An 18,609-nucleotide genomic window follows, 5' to 3' on the forward strand; every position below is an offset into this window, starting at 1 on the left:
GGCATCGTCTGACACAGTCTCCTAATGCTAGAGATGCATTTTCATACTAGAATCATGTTAAGATGTAATCTTTTTCTTTATCATTGCAATTAAAACCAAAACTCATTATAGAGTGAATGAATGTATTTATTCTACTGAAGGAATGCTGGAATAAGGACAGCCATTCAGATTTCAAAGAAATAGGCAAGAATAAGTTGCAACTACACTAACAATGTGATCAACACCACTCATAACACCTTGCCACAAAAAAAGAAGGAAAGGTGAGAGCTGCCGTCTCCCCCTCAACCATTCGTTACCTCCCCTGAAGTGATGCAAGTTATATAACCAAGCAAGACAACCGAGATTTATTTCATGATATAGAATCTACCCATAGATCAATATCTAGTAATCCCCAGTGGCTGGATTTGTATCCTGCCCCAGTGGTGGATGAAATCCTTGGCTTCCCAACATGGTGGCTGTATGTAGAAAAAAATCTCTTAAACTGTGCATTTCCTGGCTTTCAGTCAGAGCACTTACACTCTTATATCCAAGATGGGATAGTAATAGCACAAAGCCAGGTTCTGCAACCAAAATCTTAAATTAAAGAAAGTCAAGGGGAGAGAACCTTATCCTCCTGAAGACTCCTCTGCTCCTGCTAGCCTTCCATGGCCTCAGAAACACACTGCCTCGCATAATCTCATGCTCTGCTCAGCTCAAATCCTGTCTTCTGCTAGTCTCATCAAGGGCTACATTGCAGATTTGGGGGGGGAGGGGGCGACTTGTGCATGCTGTGATGGGGGGTGGGGGTGAGAGAGTGAGAGCATGAGGACAGCCTGAGGACAGGTGCTTCAGTAGTATTACTGAAGCCTGCTCAGTACAAGCCCAACACCAATTGGGGGGGAACCAACTCTACCTGCCTTCGCATGTGCACACGCACATGCACACACACACACCCCCCATCTCTATCCAGGGGCTACTAAGGCACTAGAAAAACTCTACTTTTTTAGCAGACAACTTAGCCATTAGCTGACAGGAGCACTATGTATAATTCCTATATAAAAGAAAGAAAATTAAATAAATATTATATCTACTCAGCTCTCATACTAGCATATTCTGACATCTTGTGGCGAGTCTTTTAAGGGACACTGGTTAGCCTTAAAATTTTAATGTATATTCATACTTTGTTACTAATGCTGTGGAGAGAGACAGACCCCATCAGGATTCCTGGGCTTGCTCTTAGCTCTGGAAGGGGAATGACATCTAGTGGGTCACAGAAGCAGGCAGATACATTTCAGATCTATATAAGAATATTAGAATGCCCAAACTGGGTCAGACCAATGGTCCTTCTAGCCTTGTGTCCTGTCTTCCAACAGCGGCCAATGCCTGGTGCTTCAGAAGGAAGAGGCAACCATCATGATCCATCCCCACTGCCTATTTTGTTGGTTTTAAATCTAATGCCTATACATTTAATTGGGTTACCTTCTTGTGTGCTGTTAAGTGAAGGAATGAATAACATCTCCTCGTTATATTTTTCCATATCATCCATGATTTTCTAGATCTCTACCATATCCTCCAACCCTTAAGTCATTTCTTTTCCAAGATGAAAAGTCTCAGTCTTGTTAATCGCACCTCATATGGAAGCTGTTCCTTACCCCCTAATCATTTCTGTTGCACTTCCTGTACCTTTTCCAAATCCAATACATCCTTTTTAGGTGGGGTGACCATATCTGCCTACAGTAGTGAAGATGTGGGCATACGATATAAATACATTAAAAGCAAGAGGAAGACCAAGGACAGGGTAGGCCCACTGCTTAGTGAGGAGGGAGAAGCAGTAACAGGAAACTTGGAAATGGCGGAGATGCTCAATGACTTCTTTGTTTCGGTCTTCACCGAGAAGTCTGGAGGTGTGCCTAACGTAGTGAATACAAGCAGAGAGAGGGTAAGTTTAGAAGATAGGATACACAAAGAACAAGTTAAAAGTCACTTAGGAAAGTTAGATGTCAGCAAGTCACCAGGTCTTGATGAAATGCATCCCAGGATACTCAAGGAGCTGATAGAAGAGATATCTGAGCCTTTAGCTATGATCTTTGAAAAATCATGGCAGACAGGGGAGATTCCAGAAGACTGGAAAAGGGCAAATATTGTGCCCATCTATAAAAAGGGGAATAAGAACAACCCAGGAAACTATAGACCGGTCAGTTTAACGTCTGTCCCAGGGAAGATAATGGAGCAGGTAATTAAGGAAATCCTATGCAAACACTTGGAAGGTAATAAAGTGATAGGGAATAGCCAGCATGGGTTTGTGAAGAACAAGTCATGCCAAACTAATCTGATAGCTTTCTTTGATAAGATAACGAGCCTTGTGGATAAGGGAGAAGTGGTGGATGTCATATACCTAGACTTTAGTAAGGCATTTGATACGGTCTCGCATGATATTCTTATTGATAAACTAGGCAAATATAACTTAGATAGGGCCACGACAAGGTGGGTGCATAATTGGCTGGATAACGGTAGTCAGAGAGTTGTTGTTAACGGTGCTAAATCCTGCTGGAAAGGGATAACAAGTGGAGTTCCGCAAGGGTCTGTTTTGGGACCCGTACTGTTCAATATCTTCATCTATGATGTAGATATTGGGATAGAGAGTACGCTTATTAAGTTTGCAGATGATACCAAACTGGGTGGGGTTGCAACTTCTTTGGAGGATAGGGACATAATTCAAAATGACCTTAGCAAGTTAGAGAAATGGTCAGAGGTAAACAGGATGAGGTTTAATAAAGAGAAATGCAAAGTGCTCCACTTAGGAAGGAACAATCAGTTCCATACATACAAGATGGGAAGCGACTGTCTAGGAAGGAGCATGGCGGAAAGGGATCTAGGGGTCATAGTGGACCACAAGTTGAATATGAGTCAACAGTGTGATGCTGTTGCAAAAAAAGCAAATATGATTCTAGGTTGTATCAACAGGTGTGTTGTAAGCAAAACTCGTGAAGTCATTCTGCCGCTCTACTCTGCACTAGTTAGGCCTCAGCTGGAGTACTGTGTCCAGTTCTGGGCGCCACATTTCAAGAAAGATGTGGAGAAATTGGAAAGGGTACAGAGAAGAGCGACAAGAATGATTAAAGGTCTAGAGAACATGACCTATGAAGCCAGGCTTCATAAACTGGGCTTGTTTAGTTTGGAAAAAAGAAGATTAAGGGGGGACATGATAGCGGTTTTCAAATATCTAAAAGGGTGTCACAAGGAGGAAGGAGAAAATTTGTTCCTCTTGGTTTCTGAGGACAGGACAAGGAGTAATGGGCTTAAAGTGCAGCAGGGGAGGTTTAGATTGGACATTAGGAAAAAATTCCTAACTGTCAGGGTGGTCAAATATTGGAATAAATTGCCAAGGGAGGTGGTGGACTCTCCCTCTCTGGAGATATTTAAGAACAGGTTAGATAGACATCTGTCAGGGATGGTGTAGGTGGAGCTTGGTCCTGCCTTGAGGGCGGGGGGCTGGACTCGATGACCTCTTGAGGTCCCTTCCAGTCCTATTATTCTATGATTCTATGATGACTTTGTATAGAAGCAATATGGTATTTTGTCTCATCTATTCCTTTCCTAATGATTCCCAATATTCTGTTAGCTTTTTAGTTTTTAGACTGCCACTGCTCCTTGAGCAGATGTTTTAGGGAACTATCCACAAGGATTCCAAGATCTCTTCCTTCAGTGGTAACAGATATATTAGATCCCCATGAATTTTGTATCTATAGGTAGGATTATATTCATCCATGTGCATTACTTAGCACTTACGAACATTGAATTCCATCTCCCTAGTGTTGCCCAATTTTATGGGATACCTTTGTGACTCTTTGCAGTCAGCTTTGGATTCGTCACTGTTTACCTCCTTTTCCAAGAACATTTATGAGAAGTTTAACAGCAGTGGTCCAAATGCAGATCCCTGCAGCACAACACTCATTCCTACTCTTTCTCCCTCCCACCCCTCCCATCTTTTAAGTGGAGTACCCGGCAATGTTTTCGTGATGACCTAACAATCCTTCAACTGCTAGAATGCCCAGCTTGTTGTTGTTATTAATAACCCTGCCTCTCTCTTTTTATAACAAACTCCCTGCCCCAAAGGCAAAACTGAGAGCAGCTCAAACTCTGTTGCACTTAAGAACTGTCTCGAGAGTCACGACAGGGACTTTAAGAAGATCTGAAGTATGAAATCCAGGGGTTCAAACTTCCCCTTAGCTCCCCATAAATGGCACCCCTGAGTCTCAGGCACCACCCATCCATATCCTCTGACAGCCAGCAGACAAGTCACCAGTGGACATCACTCCCACTCCTTCATGATCACAAATAAGATCATCTCTTTCTCCCGCCACACAGACATATGTAGAAGCCTTGTGTCTCCTTGCCCCATAGTGAAAAGTCTCCATGGGACAAGGTTACATTTGCAGCTCTAACTCTGTAAAGGGCTAGGAATTCCATTAAAATAAAAAACAAAACAAAAAAAAGGTTAGGCCTAAGCTAGTCAAAAGTTTTGCAACAGAACATTTTTTCCTTGGAAAATGTCTGTGTCAGAACTGAAGTTTCTACTGATAAAATGTCAATAGTGGTAATATTTCTTTAGATAAATGTTAAAACGTTTTGTTTTGACACTTTTACACTAGAACATTTTGATTTTGTTTTAAATCAGTTTGTATTATATAAATCAGTTTGCATTATATAAATAAATTTAAAAACTGAAACACAAACAAAATATTTTGAATGATCCAGTACATTTTTTTTTTAAATCTTGCTTTGTGGCAAATGTTGAAATTTGACATTTCCTTCCCATTGAGAATGAAAAAAAAACATTCAATATTGTAGAATTTCCCACAAACCACAAATTCTGGCTCTTACACAGCTTTTCTTAGGGCTAGCAGAAGACCACTGCCAACTTAACTCCCCAGAGCCTACCAGAATTCATACTGTACTTCCAAAAAATTAATAAAACAAGAAATATTTTATTTTGTACACTTAAATTAGGATGATACTTCATATTAGTTATTATTAGTTTACTAAACTGAATTATATGTTTTTCATGTGTTACTTTTTTTGTTGTGAAGTGTCAAACACTTTAGACATTTCCAACTTGAGAAAAGCTCATTGTCTTTGTTGAAATTACTTCCAATTTCCTACACAACAAGAAACGTGGTTGGCCTAGGTGATCTGATCATTTTTGTCAATTTTAGAGAGCACACGGTGCTCAGTTTTTATCTGAAACAACTGTAGCCTTTACTGCATTACAGTGAATGGTCCAGAAACTGAGACTTCCTAAACCACACTGTTAAGTGCTTACTAATGTGGGATAATTTTTCTATCCATCAAAAATTCATCAAATCATTCCACAACTAAGCATAAAATGTAAACCCAAGCACATGATTCACATTTATAAAAAAAAACTGTAATTATCAACCCAAAATAAAGTAATTCTCTACTAACACAGGGGGATTTTTGAAGTGTGCAAACTGCAGTTGCTTCAGTGTCCAGCTGTTTATTCTGCTCAGCAATTAGTACAATTAGAAGTGCACATATTAATGAATCACATGAAATCTAGCAGCGGTGAAGAAAAGCCTGCTGCCTTTGGTCTGCTGATGGAAACATTACTTAAACAATGTACTACTCCTGTTTGGTAGCCATTTTAAGTAGAATCATCACAAGAATCACTGCAGTTCAGAACAGCCACAAAAAGGCTAGCAAGACATTCCCCACAGATCTAATTGTGAGTCTGTTTATCTAGACCATTGTTTCTCAACCAGTGGTCCGAGTACCCTTAGGGGTACTTGAGAGAAGTCTGGGGGGGTACGTTAAGACAACTGAAATTTGGAGAAAACTGAATTTTTGTTTTAAGTTTTACATCATTTTATTACTTCTGTACTTTTTACACCCAAATATTTTATTGCCTACCCAGCTACAATTAAGTTGTTTAAACAAATGTGTAGCAATGGTAAAAAAAAATCGTGTGTGTCTTAAAACTATAGGTACTGGGGGTACTTGTAATTTTTTTTAAAAGGGGGTACTTGTAATTTTATTTTTTTAATGGGTACTTTATTAAAAAAAGGTTGACACGCACTGATCAGACAGCCCGCCTCAAATGGAATGAAGATCCATGACTACACAAACGTATTAATAAACTTCCATTTGTGGGGACAGAGGTTGGCTAAAGGAACTGCCTTCTTCCAGATTTCCATGACTGCCAAATAATGCTAAGTACAATATTAAATACTATACTGTACTTCTAAGCCAAAATAAGCATATTCTCAATGTCTTTTCAAGAAAAAAAGTTCCAGTCTTCTACATTGTATCCGTGACAATTTTCATTTTGCAGCTATTTTCCCATTATCTTCCACAGTAAATGTAAGTATGGCATTATCAATGCTAGAGTAAACACCTAATATGTTGCGCACACATTTTCTGTATAATGCATCAAAGTGACATACCAACCTATCTTCCCACGCCATATATTATAACACCATAATGGATTTTTTTTTTTTGAGTATCAAAGGAAAGTGGTTAAGTTATAAAAAGTTTGTTCATAAAAGTATATTAAATATTTGATCAAGAAAAGATGTTTGGAAGGTCACAGACGAGTTAAAAAAAGCTTTCAGACTTGTAGAAATAACAATCTGCTAGCTAAATTTAAACACAGGCCCTCAAAGACCTTCTTTCAGTAGGTTGTATCTGACAGTTCAAACTTTTTTCTGTTTTTTTCTTCAAAAAAAATTAACACAAAGGTAGAAAACACACAAAGTAAGTCTGACGCGCAATAATTCATAATCTGACCCTTTTTGATTTTGGCATTGCCTCACAGAAAGACTGGGTGACATGGTAACTCTGACTCAGTTTCCCCTCTTTGTTGGCTTGCCTACCTGCCAGTATGCTTGTTGATTTCTTGCTATGACTTGAGCCCTTTGGCCAAGTCTCTGACTGTCTTTTTTCCCCTCTTGGGATGTTAAGAGTCCAATACTTCCAGAGGCTAGTGGCTCTACAACTTCTTGGCCCTTTTATTAATGATGCCACTAGTTCAAGGGCTTAATGAACCCTGAGCTTGATACAGAAACCCAGGCTCAACCATTTATCTTGGGTTCCAGGCTAGAGAGCCTGTGCAAAAATGGTTGGTAAGAAACTATTCCAAACCACTTTTTTTTCCTGGACTAGTACCTATATAGTGCATGGCTGTTACTCAGGGTAACTCTGTGGTCCTGTCCCCCCATAGCCTGGGAAGCTTCTCACCAGCCCATTGCTGAAGTTTCATGATCTCAGTGGCTCCTCAGCATCTCTAGCAGGCACCCTGCCCTTCTGCTCTGCAAACCTTTTATCCCTGCAGCTTTTGTGAGTCCCCAAATCTATTCCAGCTGGGCAGACAGGCAGTCTTATTAACCCTTTAGCAGATGAGCAGCACAGGGTGTGTATACCCCAGCCAGACCCATAATGCCAAAATAGCATGGGCCTTTTCTCCTCCACCTTCAATCTTGGGAAGTCTTTTGACTTATGCAACCACTACTATTCTGATTTCAGGGAATTTTCAATTTCAGGGATTTTCAAGTCTAAATGACAATACAATGACAATACAAGGTGAAAGGCCATGGAAAACCATGTTTTGTTTTGTTTGTTTTATTGACTAAAAAAAGGGGGGGAATAAAACTCAGTCAAGAGTTAGCCTTAGGTCTATAGCCATAATTTTTAAAAAAGCATACACAAACCTACATGAAAGAAATTGGCATACAAATTCAAAAGGCTTGAAGTCAATGTGAGGTGTGGATAATTCAAAAGTCAGGCCTCTTATTTAAATTTATTTAAAACATTCAGTTTTGAAAGTGTTATTAGCCCACATAAATGAGAGGAAAAGAAGCTGTGAGTGAGTTATACATGAACATTATTTCTACATTAGTTATATTAGTTAGGTAAATTAAAAAGCATTAAGCAAAAGCAGCAATGGGAAGGGGGGGGTGCGCGTGATTGTTAATGACATGTTGACTTAATGATTGCATAGATATCAAGGGACTATTAGCAGGTAATGGGTACACAGCAAATGTAGTAAAAACACCACAACTAAAGGGTTAATTTTTGTCTTTAGTAGCTTGTAATTATTATGATCTTTACCTGACAACGCGTATCACAGTATCTGGCAACTTTGCACTGAGAGCATCTAAGCAACCGTTCATTCCTGTAAGAAACATATTGTATGAGTTACATAGGAAAAATAAAAATATTTCTAAATATCTGAAGAAAAAGGAGGCACAAAAAAGAAAAAAAACTGATTGATAAACATTTTATTTTTTTATACAAAGTCAAGGCAAAAACCTAAGGGTTAAATTCTGGATTTCCTTTCTCATATTTTAATTTATTTTACTGAGTCAACAGGGCTGCTTCTGTGTTTACAGTAAGATTATCACTGTCCATTAGACTGAACAAGAGCCTCCCAACTCTCCAATGAGATGATAAAACAAAAATCATTTGTTTTCTTGCTTTGCTACCATACTGTCCAGGAAATAAATTCTGCGTTTAATGCAGCAGAATCTCAGATTATGGTGCCACACAGCTGGAAGTTGTCCTCTTTGTAACCCAGAAACATAATAATAAGTTGCAGTGCAGAATTCAAGACCCAGACATTGTACATTACCTGTCTTAACCAAGATTCTTGCTGTGAATATATAATTGTGACACTGAGTTATTCGCAATGTAAAAGCTGACCTGGAAGTAGACACCAATGCCTTAAAAAAGACAACCTGTGATTGGGAAACAATGTGACTAATGTAAAAACTTCATCAGAAAAAGACTATTGGGGACGAAAGGGGAGAAATGAGAAGTTTGAACCAGATACGCATATGAACATTTCAATTACGATTCCGCAAAGTGCCTCCTAGATAAAGTGAGATTCCCTACAGCTGTCTTTAACTTAAGTCATATGACAAGCTGACAATTTCATTTGGGGAGAAACTATAATTTACTAATAAGAGTGTTGTACATTATTAGATGGTGTGAGGAAATATTTAGCATGCAATTATGCAGAAAATGAATCAAATTTACATGTCATAAATCGAATTCTGCTCTCAGCTGCACTGGCTTTAGGATATGCATTACTGCTCATTCTTTCTGGTTTCTTAGCTGTCACAGCACTAGCAAAGAGCCCAAAGGTTTTAAATGTATATTTGAATCCATGTCTGGGGACAATCCAAAGCTACAATCCAGTGCTGGAAACCTACAGACTCAACTGTATAAAGCTCTCATTTCTAGGACCCCTAAATATCAGAACTCATAAGTCACTGATTAAGAATTGAATATTTCTCATTCAGATTTGGCCCTCTCACCAGTATAATCTAGGGGGAAAGAATTAAACATTTTGTGGTCGGTTATTAAGAAAAAGGACAAAATGATTGCTCTTTGGAGGTGCCCAGATATCTGAATGTCAGAAATAGCCCAGATGGAGATAATGGATCTGCACACACATGCCCAAAATTATCTCCATCTGGCATATTTCTGAGACACATTGTGTAATACTGATGAACATGGTCTATCAGGGATACAGGATAATCTTCATGAAATCCACCTTTTACTCCTAAAATGGGGCAAATCCTCCCTATTTATTTGAATTACATACATTAATGAGATCTTTTCTCCAGATCTTCCAAATCAAGGGCTGCACACGCTACAAAAAGTTCTATTTCCTGGCTTATCAACATGTTAACTTGGAAGTCAGCCATATACAGCAGACTTACCATACTCAATGCTACCTATTCAAAAATGTGCACAGTAACATGGATTGATTTGGAAAAGTAGAGATCTACAAACATCATATTCTATATAGTCATATAAAATTCTTGAGAATGGAAAAAATCCACAAAGAGACAAATTGTTCTGCGTTGTTGCATCATTACACAGCTTTGCAGGAATAGAAGATGATCACAGAGCCGTTAGGTCTTCCTTTATTTGGATTACAGAAATAAGGAACTTTGTTTACAAAGTGTTCTATGTCAATTTGTAACAGCTTCTATTGAACCGCTCTCTTTAACCAGTCAAATAATATTGTCTGACAGCATGATCAGGCAAACATTTTCTAAAGACGTAGGTTTCATTCTAGTCATGCAAGTTCTACCAGGGGCTATTTAACCCAAATTGCTGTGCATCATCTGAAAATTAACTCCTAGTTCAACCAGGTGCTGGAGGATTGAGCAAAGGAAGCTTAGGGCACACCTTCTACCCTGGAATAAATTTCGCCCTAACAGAATGATGATGAACAAGGATTTACATTAGGCAACATGTCTATAGCTATGACAGCTGAAGTGAAAAAAGGTCTTAAAGTAGCAAAAAGTAATACGCAAATTCATTGCCTACAGCAAACATGACCTTCAAGAGCCATGATTTCTATGGCCACATCTCCAATTACCAGAGGATTGATGCTCTGGCAATCGAACTGCCAGGGTTTGATTTAGCAGGTCTAGTAAAGACCACTAAATTGAACACTGAGGGTGCCTTCGTCAGAGCTAGTGTTCCTCGCTGTGGAGACGGTGCCAAGCTCAGCTTAAAATATGTCAATTCCAGCTGACTTTCCAGGTGAAGCATAGACCTGGCCTATGAATGCACTGCTTGGCAATTTGAGAACTTTCTAATCCGATCCATATATTAGGTCTTGCATCTGAACCATTTATCTCAGTGCTGTATTGTATGACCTTTCCATACGGTTACATTACCTTCTTTCAGTGTTTTATTTTCTTCCGGAAAGATGCTAAGACTTGCTTAAGTAACTGAAGTTGAGTACAACAAATATTTTATTCTGCCACTTGAAAAACATACATAATTTGGGCTTAACTTTGCAAGGTGCTGAGCTTCTTCAGCTCCCATTGAAGCCAATGGGAGACAACAGTATTCAACACTTGGCATATTTGGATCCTTTGTTACTAAAATTTAACACTGAAGCGATAAAGATACAGAAAATCATTTCAAGTTTCTTTCCAACACTGACACTAGCAGCCAAAGTATTTGAAGAATCTGACCCCCTGCTGGCACTGTATAATGAACTAAGTATCCATTCATCATCTTCCCCTCTACACCAGTCCACCAAATAAAGAGATGTAGGAAGTTTGGTGCAGCTGTACGTACCAACAAAACTGTTGCATTTTACTTCTCTCCCCTATTCCCTCCGAAATTTCCATCTGCAGGATTTATGGCAATAAATATTATGACATAGAAGTAAACAGTACAATTTCAAGTATGTAATATGAATGTGAAAAAAAAATCAATAATAAAAATTCCTACAGGATTTACGTAATTGGACATATTAAAAAGACACAAAGTGATGACAATTTGCATAATTTCTACCTATCACAATCAACTCTATATTATCAAGGAAGCTGAAAAATACTTCTAAAATTATTATCATATACATTTTTATTAGTTTTGATATCAGCAAAAATATAAACTGTTACATTCATTCGGTCAGATCCTGCTTACCTTACCTACATGACTAGTCTCATTGGTGTTAACTCCTGTGCAGTGTACGTAGGATTTTATAGAATCACAGAATACTAGGGCTGGAAGAGACCTCAAGAGGTCTTCGAGTCCAGCCCCCTGCCAACACAGGACCAACCCTAACTAATCATCCCTGCCAGGACTTTGTCAAGCCGGGACTTAACCTCTAGAGATGGAGATTCCACCACCTCCCTGGGTAGCCCATTCCAGTGCTTCAGCACCCTCCTAATGAAATAGTTTTTCCTAATATCCAACCTAGACCTCCCCTACTGTAACTTGAGACCATTGCTCCTTGTTCTGCCATCTGCCACTACTGAGAACAGCCTCTCTCCATCCTCTCTGGAATCTCCCTTCAGGAAGTTGAAGGCTGCATTCCCCTTCACTCTTCTCTTCTTCAGACTAAATGAACTCAAATCCCTCAGCCTCTCATCATGTGCTCCAGCCTCCTAATCATTTTGGTTGCCCTCCGCTGGACTCTCTCCAGTGCGTCCACATCCTTACTATAATGGGGGGGAGGGCCCAGAACTGGTCACAATACTCCAGATGTGGCCTCACCAGTGCTGAATAAAGGGGGAAAATTACTTCTCTAGATCTGCTGGAAATGCTCCTCCTAATGCAACCTAATATGCCATTAGCCTTCTTGGCTACAAGGACACACTGTTCACTCATACCCAGCTTCTCATCCACTATAATTCCCCGGTCCTTTTCTGCACAACTGCTACTTAGCCAGTCCATCCCCAGCCTGTAACAATGTTTGGGATTCTTCCACCCCAAGTGCAGGACTCTGCACTTGTCCTTGCTGAACCACATCAGATTTCTTTTGGCCCAATCCTCTAATTTGTCTAGGTCACTGTGGACCCTCCAATCTACCTCTCCCACTAACTCAGTGTCATCCCCAAACTTGCTGAGGTGCAATCCATTCCCCCACCCAGGTCATTAATAAAGATGTTGAACAAAACCAGTCCTAGAGCCAATCCTTGGGGCCCTCTGTTTGAACCCGACCGCCAACCAACATCGAGCCGTTGATCACCACCCATTGGGCCTCACAATTTAGCCAGCTTTCTATCCATCTTGTAGTCCATTTATCCACCCATACTTCCTTAACATGCTGGCAAAAATATCGTGGGAGACCATATCAAAAGCTTTGCTAAAGTCAAGGTATATCACATCCACTGACTTCCCCATGTCCACAGAGCCAGTTGCCTCATCACAGAAACTAATCAGATTGGTCAGGCATGACTTGCCCTTGGTGAATCCATGTTGGCTAATCCGGATCATATCCCCCTCTTACAAGTGCTTCAAAATGGATTCCTCGAGGAGCCCCTTCATGATTTTTCTAAGGACTGAGGTAAGGGTGACTGGTCTGTAATCCCCTGGAGTGTCGTCCTTCCCTTTTTTAAAGATGGGCACTACATTTGCCTTTTTCCAGTCATCCGGGATCTCTCCTGATCTCCATGAGTTTTCAAAGAAAATGGCCAACGGCTCTGCAATGGCGTTTGACAACTCTCTCAGTACTCTTGGATGCATTAAATCCAGACCCATGGATTTGTGCATGTCTAGCTTTTCTAAATAGTTCTTAACCTGTTCCTTCTTCACCGAAGCTGCCCATCTCCTTCCCATACTGCGTTGCCTAGCACAGTACTCTGGAAGCTGACCTTGTCTGTGAAGACAGAGGCAAAAAAAAGCATTGAGTACTTCAGCTTTTCCCCACATCATCTGTCACTAGGTTACCTCCCTCATCCAGTAAGGGCCCCACACCCTCTCTGATCACCCTCTTATTGCTAACGTGTCTGTAGAAACCTTTGTTACCCTTCGCATCCCTTGCTAGCTGCAATTCCAATTGTGTTTTTGCCTTCCTGATAACTCCCCTACATTCTCAAGCAATATATTTATACTCCTCCCTAGTCATCTGTCCAAGTTTCCCACTTCTTTATAAGCTTCCTTTTGGTGTTTAAGCTCACCACAGATTTCCCTGGTGAGCCAATCTAGTCACCTACCATATTTGCTTTACTTACTGAACATCAAGATGGTTGGTTCCTGTGCCTTCAATAAGGCTTCCTTAAAATACTGCCAGCTCTCCTGGACTCCTTTCCTCTTCATGTTAGCACCCCAGGAGATCCTGCCCAACAGTCCAGGATGTGTATTTTGCTGCTCTCCTTTTTTCCTTTTGTCAGAACTCTGAAATCTACCATCTCATAATCACTGATGCCCAGGTTGCCACCCACATCTAATTCCCCTACTAGTTCCTCCCTATTTGCGAGCAGCAGGTCAAGCTGCACATGGCACCTGGTCTGTTCCTTCAGCACTTGTTTCTGAATACACTGGGCCAGTACAACAGTTTCTATCATCACTCAAAGGATTTCCTATTTTCTCAGTACAAAGAACAGGGAAAGGAAATATAGTAATTTCAGAAATATTACTGGAAGGGCTCCTACTTAAACAAGCAAAATACATAGCTTCAGGTTCATGGAAGTATTTGTTTTCATTTACTTTAAAACAAAAATCCTCAAAGCACTGAAATGAAATACTCTAGACACATCCAAAAGATGGAAAAGGGAATTGCATTTGAAAAGCCATTTTCTTGGAGGAAGGACAATTAATAAAAATGTTTTTTTACTGTCAAGTCTTGGTTGTGCCATACAGATCCAGTGGGGTAGGGAGAGGATGCAGCTAGGGATGTAAGCAACTAGTTGAGTAGTCAACTACCCGATAAGCATAAGCTTATCGACTTAATGACTACTCATTTCCCCTGCCCCTTGCTGCCTCTGTATCAGGGGCAGCAAAGTTGGGGGAGACAGCACCATCTCCAGAGTGCAAGGGGGGGCAAAGCCGCAGGGAGCTACCTCTGAACAGTCCCGGCATGCGCTGCCCCCAGGAGCTACCGTGGAATAACCCACCGCCATGGGTTACTACATTTCACTTACACTTTTACATTTGTACTTTTACTACATTTAAAGTGCAGAGCCATAGTGGAAGCATTCCCCCCCTTATGGACTAATTGAGCAGTCGATGGAAATTCCATCGACTACTCGATTAGTCAATTAACCGATAGTTAACATCCCTAGGTGCAGCCTAGCAGAAGCACCCAGACACAGTGTACCTCAATTAAGCAGCTCTTCAGAGTATACTGGAACTGCAGTAGTGCCCCTTGGAGAACTAAAGCATGTATCTCCAGGGCTAGCTATCAAAGGTGGAACATAGGCCCATGGCCCTGCCTGCTACATATTTTTCTTTTTCTTTTTCTTTTTTTTTTTTTTGCTGGGGTGCGGGGGAGGCGGGAGAAAGTAGAGGGGAGTGATTGGTGTCCGAGGAACTGCTAGCAGAAAGAAGTTGTGCTGAGAAGAATTAGAGGACTGTATTTGTTGCTTGTCTTTACAAATATTTCAGTACCTCTGATGAGCCTTTCCAACTCTATTCCCCTTATCAGAGAGATGAAGCCTAGATCAGGGTTTTAAAATGGTCTGCACTTACAAAAATGAACAGCACATTAAGAGGGAAGTGCCAGTCACACTGTTGCCACAGATTTTTCCCTTAGTGGTATCCTTTGGGCTGGCTCTGATGCCCTCTGGATCTGTGCAACTATGTGTCAGTAAAAAGTGTACACACACCTAGCATGGAATGGACATGAGTGAGCACTCAAAGAAGGAATGAACCTCTGGCAGTGTGACATTCAGCTTAAAATAGATAATGCACCTTGATACAGTCTCACATGATCTTCTTATCAATAAGCTAGGCAAATACAACTTCGATGTGGCTACTATAAGGTGGATGCATAACTGGCTAGATAACTGTTCTCAGAGAGTAGCTATTAATAGTTCACAATCGTGCTGGAAAGGCATGACAAGTGGGTTCTGCAGGGGTCTGTTTTGAGACTGGTTCTGTTCAATATCTTCATCAATGATGTAGAGATTGGCATAGAAAGTACGCTTATTAAGTTTGCAGATGAGATGAAGCTGGGAGGAGTTGTAACTGCTTTAGAGGATAGGGTCATACTGCTTTGGAGGATAGGGTCATAATTCAAAATGATCTGGACAAACTGGAGAAATGGCCTGAGGTAAACAGGATGAAGTTCAATAAGAACAAATGCAAAGTACTCCACTGAGGAAGGAACAATCTGTTTCACATGGTCAGAATGGAAAGTGATTGTCTAGGAAGGAGGACTGCACATAGGGATCTAGGGGTCATAGTGAACCATAAGCTAAATATGAGCCAACAGTGGGACGCTGTTGCAAAAAAAAAAAAAGCAAGCAAACATGATTCTGGGATGCATTAACAGGAGTGCTGCGAGTAAGACACGAGAAGTCATTCTTCCGCTCTATTCTGCACTGATCAAGCCTCAATTGGAGTATTGTGTCCAGTTCTGGGCACCACATTTCAAGAAAGAGGTGGAGAAATTGGAGAAGGTCCAGAGAAGAAAAACGAGAATGATTAAAGGTCTAGAGAACAGGACCTAGGAAGGAAGAATGAAAGAATTGGGCTTGTTTACTTTGGAAAGGAGAAGACTGGGAGGGGACATGAGATTAGTTTTCAGGTATCTAAAAGGGTGTCACAAGGCGGAAGGAGACAAATTGTTCTCCTTGGCCTCTGATGATAGAACAAGAAGCAATGGGCTTAAACTGCAGCAAGGGAGGTTTAGGATGGACATCAGGAAAAGCTTCCAATTGTCGGGGTGGTTAACACTGGAATAAACTGCCTAGAGAGGTTGTGCAATTTCCATCACTAGAGATATTTAAGAGCAGGTTAGATAGACATCTATAAGGATGGCCTAGATGGTACTGGGTCCTGCCACGAGGGCAGGGGACTGGACTTGATGACCTCTCAAGGTCTCTTCCAGTTTTAGTGTTCTATGACCTTCACTTCTTAGTGACTGCAGCTACTTGACTTTCTTCCTTGTACCTCCAAGGTAGCTGAGGTTCCCAGGAGTGATGCTGGTAAGCCAAGTGCCACTCTGACCAAAGCCAAAGCTGAGAACTGACAACCAAACCCATTCACTTGTACATCTACTCTATATTATAGAGAGTTTGTCAATCTGTGTATGTGTGTGTCTGTTCAAGAATTCCTCCTAAACAGTAAGAGCTAGGACCATCAAATTTGGTATGCAGCTTCCTCTTATCAAACCTTAAAGTAAGGTCAAGGTTTGGATGTGCCAGAATAATGAGATGTACATGGAATGAGATTATTTCGCATCACACAGAAAGGGAGGGGTGAGAGCGCACAGACAGTTATAATGATAAATGACCATGGGGAGAGAGGGAGCAACAAGTGCCCCAGTCCCGGAGACCAGCCACAGGCCAGCAGCATAGCCCCTGCCATGCCAGCATTCCATGGGGAACAACTGTTGGCCATGAGGATACATGTGGCCCCCACTATCCTGGGCCAGCCCCAGGGACAAGCCAGCAGACTGGCCACATGGTCCCCTCCACCCTAGGCCAACCCTGAACCGAGGCAATGCCAGATAAGTCTTCTAGTTTACTGTTTCTCAACCAGTGGTACAAGTACCCTTAGGGGGTCCTTGAGAGAAGTCTGGAGGGAGGGGGTATGTCAACACAACTGAAACTTGGAGAAAACTGAATTTGTGTTTTAAGTTTTACAGCGCTTTATTATTTTTGTACTTTTTACACCCACAAATGTCATTGTCTGCCTGGCTACAATTAAGTTGTTTAAACAAATGTGTTGCAAGGGTAGAAAAAAATTGTGTGTGTCTGAAAACTGTTGGTAATGGGGGTATTTCTTTTTTTTGTTTGTTTGGTTTTTTTTAACAGGGGGGTATTTAGAATTTTTTTTTCCAAAAAGGGGTACTTTGGGGGAAAAAAAAGGTTGAGAAACACTCTTCTAGTTAGTATATAAATTAAAGTGATTGTATTTAGTGTTAAACTTCATGAAAACCAATGAGATGCTATATACATTGTTTTCTTTTACTTATACCTATTAGAATGTAATAACAAACATTTACATTATATATAATCCTGATGAGTTATTTAGTTACAAACAAGAAAGAAGGCTTGTGTAATACAAACTTTGGAAGTTCATACTTGGTAGATGGTTGATTAGATCTAATTATAAAATATACTACTCGTTTGGGGTGTCTGCCTTGCTTTTGGACAGTCTACCCTGAGGCAGGCACTCACAGTTATGAGCCACTTTAGGCGGCATCTAACACTAGGCGTTAGATGAACACTATCCACAATACGATGTGCAATTATATCTAACATATTGATGCTTTTCCTTTGATTCAACTTATTTGCACTTTTTCCTTCTTATAAACCACAGTGGCCTTTTTCTATTTCCTTCTCCCCCCCCCCCCTTAAGTATGATCTCATTCGAAATCCATGTAGGATCTTTTTACTTACTCTTTTTCACTTCAAAATCTAGGTTGTTCTTTCAACTACATGCCACATCACACCAATTTTCCAAGTAATCTTTTAGACCTTACTGTAAATTGGTACTTGAGTCTGAGACATGAACTGCGCAAAATCTACTTGGGTTTGGCTTGGTTTTTAATTTAAAGCCCTGCTGCAAATTGAGAACAAGCAACAGTAAGACTGGTAAACTTCAGTCATTCATAGCAAGTTCTGGCCTTAAATACTAACAAAACTTACAATAATAATTAATTAGGCAAACAAAGTAGGTAATGAGATGTGCTTTATTGGACACATTTCTTTTGAAGAGAGAAACTAGCCTTCGAGCCACACAAAGCTTGTCTCTTACTGGGCCAGCTTCTGTTGGCGAAGATGTTACCTCCCACACCTTATCTAGCTAATATCCTGGGACTAACAGTTAAAACCCCACACCACACACGATAATAAATCAGAAATATTTCAGGTCCAGTATGTTCAAAGGCAACCGAGTTCTAAATTACAATGCAATTCATGTTTGTAACTAGATGGGCACGATAGTATCCTGCCACCAGAGCCAGTCCAAAGACAGTACACAATCCCAAACATGAGGGCTACGTCTACACTGGCCCCAAATTCCGGAAAAGGCATGCAAAGCAGGTAAGTCAGAATAGGGAAATCCGCGGGGGATTTAAATATCCCCCGCGGATTTAAATAAACATGTCCGCCGCTTTTTTTCCAGCTTGGGGAAAAGCCGGAAAAAAGCGTCTAGACTGGCGCGATCCTCCGGAATAAAGCCCTT

At 40.6% G+C, this 18,609-nt stretch overlaps 1 protein-coding gene across 3 annotated transcripts in view; it reads right to left on the reverse strand.

Annotated features, from left to right (window-relative positions):
* Positions 1-18,609, reverse strand: part of SMYD3 (SET and MYND domain containing 3) — a 634,743-nt gene that overhangs the window by 546,489 nt on the left and 69,645 nt on the right. For all 3 annotated transcript variants that reach the window (XM_075924904.2, XM_075924902.2, XM_089777376.1), the window contains exon 2: positions 8,107-8,170. In XM_075924904.2, the coding sequence (XP_075781019.1) occupies positions 8,107-8,170 (64 nt within the window). The remainder of the gene's footprint in view (positions 1-8,106; positions 8,171-18,609) is intronic.

This window comes from Pelodiscus sinensis, chromosome 3, assembly GCF_052426305.1.
Source record: "Pelodiscus sinensis isolate ZL-2025 chromosome 3, ASM5242630v1, whole genome shotgun sequence".
Taxonomy (NCBI): Eukaryota; Metazoa; Chordata; order Testudines; family Trionychidae; genus Pelodiscus; species Pelodiscus sinensis.